The sequence below is a fragment of the Oncorhynchus mykiss genome, chromosome 23 (assembly GCF_057628025.1).
Source record: "Oncorhynchus mykiss isolate SJ-2025 chromosome 23, ASM5762802v1, whole genome shotgun sequence".
Classification (NCBI taxonomy): domain Eukaryota; kingdom Metazoa; phylum Chordata; class Actinopteri; order Salmoniformes; family Salmonidae; genus Oncorhynchus; species Oncorhynchus mykiss.
Window position 1 is genome coordinate 26,391,395 of NC_143044.1, and position 9,495 is coordinate 26,400,889.

The 9,495-nt window shown below is 42.5% G+C and overlaps 1 protein-coding gene across 1 annotated transcript in view; it reads right to left on the minus strand.

Moving 5' to 3' along the window:
* The window catches only part of loxl4 (lysyl oxidase-like 4), a 60,388-nt gene extending 51,625 nt beyond the window's left edge, over positions 1-8,763 (minus strand). The window contains exons 1-4 of the mRNA XM_021580870.3: positions 8,645-8,763; positions 7,180-7,527; positions 5,397-5,704; positions 4,680-4,894 (exon numbers count right to left, since the gene is read on the minus strand). Of these exons, the coding sequence (XP_021436545.3) occupies positions 4,680-4,894; positions 5,397-5,704; positions 7,180-7,507 (851 nt within the window). The 5' untranslated portion in view covers positions 7,508-7,527; positions 8,645-8,763. The remainder of the gene's footprint in view (positions 1-4,679; positions 4,895-5,396; positions 5,705-7,179; positions 7,528-8,644) is intronic.
* Between the last annotated feature and the right edge of the window lie 732 nt (positions 8,764-9,495).

A 9,495-nucleotide genomic window follows, 5' to 3' on the forward strand; every position in this document is an offset into this window, starting at 1 on the left:
GCCGTTGAATTGAGATTCTACTTTGTCTCTGTACTGACGCTTAGCTTGTTTGATAGCCTTGCGGAGGGAATAGCTGCACTGTTTGTATTCGGTCGTGTTACCAGACACCTTGCCCTGATTAAAAGCAGTGGTTCGCGCTTTCAGTTTCACACGAATGCTGCCATCAATCCACGGTTTCTGGTTAGGGAATGTTTTAATCGTTGCTATGGGAACGACATCTTCAACGCACGTTCTAATGAACTCACACACCGAATCAGCGTATTCGTCAATGTTGTTGTCTGACGCAATACGAAACATGTCCCAGTCCACGTGGTGGAAGCAGTCTTGGAGTGTGGAGTCAGCATGGTCGGACCAGCGTTGGACAGACCTCAGCGTGGGAGCCTCTTGTTTTAGTTTCTGTCTGTAGGCAGGGATCAACAAAATGGAGTCGTGGTCAGCTTTTCTGAAAGGGGGGCGGGGCAGGGCCTTATATGCGTCGCGGAAGATAGAGTAACAATGATCCAAGGTCTTTCCACCCCTGGTTGCGCAATCGATATGCTGATAAAATTTAGGGAGTCTTGTTTTCAGATTAGCCTTGTTAAAATCCCCAGCTACAATGAATGCAGCCTCCGGATGAATGGTTTCCAGTTTGCAAAGAGTTAAATAAAGTTTGTTCAGAGCCATCGATGTGTCTGCTTGGGGGGGGATATATACGGCTGTGATTATAATCGAAGAGAATTCTCTTGGTAGATAATGCGGTCTACATTTGATTGTGAGGAATTCTAAATCAGGTGAACAGAAGGATTTGAGTTCCTGTATGTTTCTTTCATCACACCATGTCACGTTAGTCATAAGGCATACGCCCCCGCCCCTCTTCTTACCAGAAAGATGTTTGTTTCTGTCTGCGCGATGTGTGGAGAAACCCGTTGGCTGCACCGCTTCGGATAGAGTCTCTCCAGTGAGCCACGTTTCCGTGAAGCAAAGAACGTTACAGTCTCTGATGTCCCTCTGGAATGCTACCCTTGCTCGGATTTCATCAACCTTGTTGTCAAGAGACTGGACATTGGCAAGAAGAATGCTAGGGAGTGGTGCACGGATCATTAACAACTAGCGTGGATGCTGTGGTAGTACTATGCCCAGGTCTAAACCCTGATTGGTTTATATTAAAAATACAATTATCAGATAAAAAATAAACATCTTAGCAATCTTAGCTAAAGAAGGTAGTCTTGAAATGGGGCGATAGTTGTCAAGATCATTTGTATCCCTTATGAAGTGGCAGCACATAAGCGGATTTCCATGCTTTTGGATACTTCCTGATAACAATGTTAAATAAAAAATGTGGTCTACTGATCCAGCAATTAAGGGAGCTGCATGCTTAAACAGAACAGGTTCCAAATGATCAGCCCCTGTGATTTTTTGTTGTTGTCTAATGTTAGCAATGCATCCAGGGCATCTTTATCAGTGAATTTCCGAAAAGAAAACTCCTGACCAGCATTTTCAGTATCATTCAATAGATTTTCACCATCAACATCCAAACTACTCTTTTCAAGAGATGGCTTGAGATACATTCTAATGTATAGCCCGCAGAGATAAAATGGTGACTAAATGCATTAATGATACATTTAGTCAGTAATAGGGCCACAATATAAATGAATGCATTGGGGTTGAGAAAAGGAGACACAACCCTTCAGTGATGTTACAGCTTTCCAAAATGTACCTGGGTTCCCTATACATTTATATAGTGTATTAATATAATCATCAGATTTGGCTTTTTTAACTAGTTTTATACTAGTTTATACTCAGAAGGGTTGGATCTTGGCATCCGTATATCCCTGACACATACAATGAGAGAGTGATCACTAATATCCAAAGCAAAAACCCCAGTCCCAGCATATTTATCTGGAGTATTTGTAAATATGGGGTAAATCAAAATCGATGTTGTAGGGTCCTTTAAGTTTGGACGAGTAGGCTTTGTAATCAGCTGGGACAAATTTAGATTAGTACAGAAATCCTTTACAATCCTGCCTCCTGCGTTCCCCATGCAAGATTAAACTCTCCAGCGATCAACACCTCTTGGGTAGTAAAAATGGCAATTAAATCAGTGAGTTCGTTTAGTGCACACTTCTTGGCAGAGGGTGGACGATAGATTCCTGTAACTGTTCTTTTTTTGTTTGAACCCAACTGAAGACTTAAAGCCAACAATTAAAAGTGTTTAGGACTTAGAGGTAACCTTTAAAAGAGACACAGAAAGAAGAATATTTGGGTGAATAGCAACACCACCACCTTTGCCTTTCTTATCCGCCCTAAACACATTGTAACCATCCATAGCATCCTCAGAGTCCAGGTTTTATCAGTTAACCAAGTTTCAGAAAAAATACAAATATCAGGGTTTGCCTGAGAGGCTCAGATCTTGACATTATCCATTTTAGGTAATAAACTATGAATGTTAAGATGTAAAAATCTCAAACCTTTTCTGCATTTAAAATCACACGGAGTTTCAATACAAAGATCTGATTAAACTTATTAGGACAATAAAACAAAGTAGGAATAGCAATTACATTTCTCCGATTAGCACATTCAGATACAACATGTGGAACTCTCACAGTGACCAAAGAGGAGATGGTAAAAACTGTCCTCACATCAATTTAGTTGACCAATAGGCCATTCTTTAAGGTTCATGTCCTTCCCCTCATTTAACAGAAGGTGGCGTAGTCTACTTGGACCTATAGGGTTAGGTTGCCACATCAGTAAGAGGAGCCGTACCAGGTGTAACATGGTGAGTCTTTGCAGTCATTAAACAGCCAGTGTTATATTTATATGAGGATCTCCCTTCATTCTAAAAGCTGGTGTAGTCATTTTATTAGACCCCGCCCATTCCCACCCCTTATACAAACACGAGCTAAAGATATAATGATGTAACTGAAACATCTGGCACATAAAAACTGGTTGACAGGCAAACAGACCAATCAAATATTTTACAACATGAAAATTGACCAGTCCGGTCTTGAAACTCCGCTCACTTTCACGTAGCATGACAGGAAAATGTCTAGTGAGGAAATGAACTGGCTAAAACAGTAGCTCTCTTTAAACAGTTACAGGATTCTAACACCTGGAGTATAGAACAGATATTATGGTCAGCTCAATCACACGCACGTACATACAAGCACACACACGAACACACACTGACACACACAGCTCGCCACAGTAGTTGGAGCCCATACGGAGAATGAATGTCTCAACTTTGAGTCGCACAGGAAATAATTACAGTAGGATGTCCAAGTAGGTCTGGACAGAGGACTTTCCTTCATAATGGGACAGAAATAGTCATGCTAATGTGTGGTCCTCCCTCGTTTATGAATCAAACCATCCTGAAACCACTGTTTTCCACAGGGTCAGAGGATATGCAGTTGAGTGACTGAGAAAGGTTAGTGCTATCCGGAATCCTTGGGATGTCCCTAACCTTAACCCTAACCTTAACCATAACCATAATCCTTACCTAACCCTAACCTTAACCCTTACTTTAACCATTTTAAATGTAAACTTCAATGGGGTAGGAACATCCCAAGGACCCTAACCCACACACACACATACACACCTACACATACTAAGTCTCTCTCTCTCTCACACACACACACACACACACACACACACACACACACACACACTGCTCTCTATAATATGCCTGGGCTGGCGGAACATGAGCAGTGTCCTCAGAGGGAACAGCAGGTAAAGGTGAGGAGATGAATGGTTGAGTTAAACTCCCTGTGAGGGAACTGCCAATACCACCAGTCCCTCCACAAAAAGCCCTGTCTCTCTCCAGTTCCCTATATGCCTCTGTATTGATGGGCCAGTTAAATAACAATCAGTATAGATATTAGAGCTCATCACTGGGATCTATAAGTTTGAGTGGAGCTGTTTGTCTGGGCTGAGAGGGCAGGGAAAGGGAGATGACATCAGAGAGAGAGGAGGGGAAGAGAGAGGTGGGAAAGAGAGCAAGAAAGAGGGGGATGAGGTAGAGAGAGAAAGAGCAGAGAGACAGCGAGAGGGAGAGAGGGAGAGAGAGAGAGATGAGGTAGAAAGAGGGGGAGAGAGATAGAGAGGGAGAAAGAGGGAGACAAGTTATCTTTATCATCTTCCCTGTCCTTATTCTGGGCAGGGTGCCTTGGAGGAGGGAAAGAAGGGAGAGAGAATGAGAAAAAGAGAAAAGAGAGAGGGGAGGCTGGAGGAGGGAGATAAGGCAGACAATAGCCTTTACACTCCAGTCTGAACACCAGTGACTTAAATGAGTATTCAAATTGATGTCTCTGTTTTTACATTCTCTTCTCTATACGTTTATTCAATTTACGTTTTTGTATCATTTCACAATGGGATTAATGTCAATGCTGTCACAGTCCAGGAGTCAGCGCCAATAGCGCAGTACTTAACAACTGTAAGGCATCCATATTAGGAACTCCTGAAGATGTTAGACAAGAAAAGTCCATCACGTATTTAAAAAAAAAATCCTTTATCTGAGAACTGGCAATCTAGGACACTTTGACTTACAACTGAGAAAGTTATGCCTGATAACTGAGGGACTTCTTAATATGAACACCATAGAAATGAGGACATGAGTACATCAGGAAACAAATCGTAGCCCTGTCTGAAATCTACCCTTTCCAACTATTTGCAGGTCTGTGGGCAAAATGGAGGGGTTGACTTACTTGTATGTTCTTTCGTTGTGTAGTTCTGCCTCAGGGAACCCCAGCATTCCACACACCACTTTGCTGCTGTTGAGGTTCCAGCCCAGGTCACACACCTGCCTCCATCTCCCAGCATGCTTCACTTGCACCACACCCTCAGTGATCAGGGCCCGCTTCTTAGTGTGCATCAGGATGGGTCGCAGACGCACCTCCTGAATGCGCACCTTGCTGGAATACTGAGAGAGAAGGGGGAGGGGATTTCTCAAGCCTTCACTGTAGAATAGTTTGATCAAGGACACGTTCAAATTCAGTTGACCTACACAATGAATTTATCAACTGTGACAGTAAAGAGATTGATTGACTATTGGCATTGGCAGTATCGGTGGTTGATCAGCAAGTGCCGAAGTTATAGAGTGGCAACAAGTAGCCTAGTGGTTAGAGCATTGGGCCAGTAACAGAAAGGTTACTGGATCAAATCCTCGAGCTGACAAAGTCATCTTTCTGTAGTTCTGCCCCTGAACATGGCAGTTAACCCACTGTTCCCCTGTAGGCTGTCATTGTAAAATAAGAATTTGTTCTTAACTGACTTGCCTAGTTAAATGAAGGTAAAACATGTATAATGGAGTTGGTGGTGCCCACTGTAGCTGCTTACCAAGTTGTATGCTGTTTTAGTCTACAGTACCTACTTTACTGCTAGAGGTAGCAGGGATAGAGAGTATAAGGTCTAATGCTACCTACCGGGTTGTAGAGGTGCTGTCTCAGCCTGGGGCTCTCCGGGAGGTGTCCGTTTCCCTGATGGGCCTGTCGGGGGTTACTGCGGCTGGCCAGAATGCTCTGCCACTGGGGCGAGGGACTGACATCCGGACGCAGGGCAACCGACTGAACATTACGTGAACCTGTGACCTGGTCCAGTCGTCTCTCCGGACTGCAGACCACGCCAAGGTCCTCAGAGTGCTTACAGTCATTGACGCCCCAGCCGTTATGTTTACAGTCTTTCAGAGTCTTCTCTGTGCCGTCACAACGCACATTGTCCATCCAGATAGGACCTGGGGACGGCGGAAACAAGGTTATTATCGGATATGGACATCAATTTGTCATTGATAGAAGTAAGGAGGCAGGGGGGGATAAATGGCTGGGTGGGTGGGTGGGTTTGTGGGTGGGTGGGTGGATGGATGGATTTATGAGTGGTTGGGTGGGTAGATGGATGGATGGATCCGTGGATGGATGAATTTAAATGACTAACTGAATCCTCTATCCATTCCCTCATTCCTTCATTCACTGATATATATATTTTTTTAGAGTAAACACAGTAAATACCACCAATTAATATAATCAAAATGACCCTGCAGTGACTGAGCCGAGTTCGCCAGCATCATAAAGATACAAAGATAACTTATAGGACTTCACTGCACTGCTTATTACAGCCACTGCCTGGCAGCCTGGCGATATACGGCCTGAGAGGAGCATTTGTTTTACAGTAATGACAGCCTTGCCCTGCCAGCGACGTGCTACACTTGCCTTGGTTTATGGACATTCTTTATTGCCCCCTTTAAATTCCAATTAAAATGGAAGAGCGAGTGAACCGACAGAGCAGCAGCTAGGCTAGGCTGTCTAGCACCACCACCCTATCATGCAGCCTGGTCTCATAGACTAGATGTAACATAGTAAACCCGGGACACTGAAATTAGTAGGATATGTTACCTGGGTATTGTTACATAAGAATGATGATTACTTATGGCAAAACTGAAAATAGGGTGGTTGGTCGAAGTGGATTGGTTGCCGTATAACACGAATGTCTAGCAACCCAAAGGCTGCGAGTTAGAATCTCATTGTGGACAACTTTAGCATTTTAGCAACTTTTCTACAACATTACTTTTTAGCTACTTTTCAACTACTTGCATGTTAGCTAACCCTAACCCTTTAACCTTAACCCTTTTAGAAAACCCTTTCCCTAACCTTAACCCTTTTAGATAACCCTTCCCCTAACCCTTTATCCTAACTCCTAAACTAAACTTAACACTAATCCCTAACCACTAGCCCAGCTAACATTAGCCAGCTAGCTATAGTTAGCTACATTTTCGCAAGTTCGTTATATATAGTATGTTTTGCAATGTGTAACATATCGTACTAAATAGAGTGTCTTTGATTTATGTACAGAATAATACAAAATGCTATGAGACCAGGTTGCAGCCTGGGATAGGCTACTGCTGTTTTGAAATTACTAAATGTGCAGCCAATGCAATATGGTAAATCAGGCCCGGCAGTAAAAGTCAAGTGCCAGGTGTTTAGGAAATGGAGGGTTTGAAGAAAGTTATTTAAGTTAGAAAGCAGATGCACTATTTACAGAAAGATAGGCCTATGCATTGTCATTTGACAGATGGAAAAGATAGGAAATCAACAGGTGACTGTGTTTGTTTAATTTACCTTTCAATTGTAAAGAGTATATTATCTGTATTATGTTATAGAAATAAAGATTACATTTGATCGTTGCAAAATGCAACACCTGTTCTGGAACATTTACCATCACCCTCTCCATATTTGGCACTGTGCGCCCATGTCATGCCGGTCTGGAAGCCCAGCTCCCGGCAGACGACATTGGCCAGTTTGATGTCCACTTCATCATCACACACCGTCCCCCACGTGTTGTTGTGCAGCACCTCTACACGACCCTCGTTATGTCCCTGGGCATAGTTTCCCGCCAGGCGCACCTTGCCCACGGGAGCCTGAGCGCGTGCGGTCCTGCTGCGTGGTGATGATGACGACGGTCGGCGGGGTTCGGAATGCGTTGGGGGGGAGAGGAAGAGGAGGAGCAAAGAACTCAAGCAGGTGAGGAAGATGCGAGGCATCATGTCTGAGTATGGAGAGGCGCCTGGGGGAAGAGGGGAGAAAGAGAGAGAGAGAGAGAGAAAGGGTCAGAGTCATCAACATAATTTAGTTTTGAATGTTGGGTTATTGACTGTAAGTAATAACAATTGTATTACTCGATTGGATTTTATAGTGTTCAATAGTATTGTATTCAGAGGTGATTATTTCCAATTAGATATTTAGCTCCATAATGCTGCACTGATAGTCACTTGAAAAATAAGAGGCCCTATCTGGGCTCAGCCAGCATGGAATTGTTAACGAGAAGAGAGAGAAAGCCATGGCTATCCTCAAATAGGCCAATACTGACATCATCTGGACAGAGTTTATAGATACAATGAAGAGGACTTGATAGAAACCAGTCTAATATGGGCAGAATATGAATAAACTATTACATTTCCAACACTACATTTCCAACATTCTGTTCAACCACAGAACTATAATTTCATTTCACACAAACGTAGAGGTATAATTAGTCTATAAGTATTTCAGTTCTCAAAATCTAACCTCCCATATGTACAAAATATCACCTTGGGGCTACTGAAACCAATTTCACCCCAGACAGACACAGACAATCAGACAGACATGCATGTTATATAAATGTCATACCTAGCATTGCACAACACTACAACCTTACTAAATAGACATTCACTGTGTGCACTGAAACACGAGTATACACTTAGATCACATTTTACATTGAGATGCACAGAAGACATTATAATAATTTCACTTTCTTACTGTAATTACATGTAAATACCCAAGAAAGTGATTTGAATCAGAAAGCAACCATTATCAGGAATTGGTGAGTATGGCATAACAATTCCACATTTTAATGAAACACCTGTAACATCCAACATCAATGATGTCAGTTTCACAGACCCAGATAAATCCTACTCCTTGATTCCATTTTGTTGGGTGGGTATTTGCATGTATTAATCAATGTGGCTTCATCGGCATAGCCTAAATGATACCTGGACTATGTTAAATCTTCATTTAAAAAGGTTGAGTCACAGACATGGTTGATGTTCATCATATCACATGTTTTAAAACCAAAAGCACTGCAATAAGGTTAATAAAAAGTCATTAAATAAAACCAGCCTAAAATAAGAGTAAAGTGGACTAACCTGTTAGAAAGCTACAGACACAGCAGTCCTAGACGTCCCAGACTGGGAGAGGAGAGAGTAACTGAGTGAATGAGTGTGCCTACTAGATGGGGTCCCTGGTCAATCCCTCTGCTCCTCCCTTCCTCTCATTCCCTTCCTCCATTCATCACTTTCCTTCCCTCCCACATTTCTCTGTCTCTCTCTCCATGTACCTCTCTTTCTCTGTGTCTCTCTCTTTCTGTGTCTCTCTCACTCATTTGTATATAATTTCACTGTTGCACATAGTCCCACAAATATCTGTACGATTAGATCCTAAATGTAGTCACATGTAACAAAGAAAGTATATTCTCACAACCCACTATATATCATATACACTCACAGGGAGCCAAATGTCAACAGTTAAAACAGTGAAGTGATGGAACAGTTCAGTTTGTATCCCTCACTCCAAACAGCCTAACCGACCACTCGGAGGAGTCGGTATGGTCTTAAAGCACAACGTTGCCTCATTTTATATCACATTCTAATGATAAAACTGGGGGGGACAAAAATGCAATTTCAGAATGTGAAGGGGACATGTCCCCCCATCCCCAGTGAAAGTTATGCTCCTGTATATATAAATACAGTGTCAAGAAAAAGTATGTGAACCCTTTGGAATTACCTGGATTTCTACATACATTGGTCAAAAAAATCTAGGTCACAACAATAGACAAACACAGTCTGCTTAAACTAATAACACACAAAAAAGTATACATTTTCATGTCTTTACTGAACACACCGTGTAAACATTCACAGTCCTGGGTGGGAAAAGTATGTGAAACCTTGGATTAAATAACTGGTTGACCATTCTTTGGCAGCAATAACCTCAACCAAAC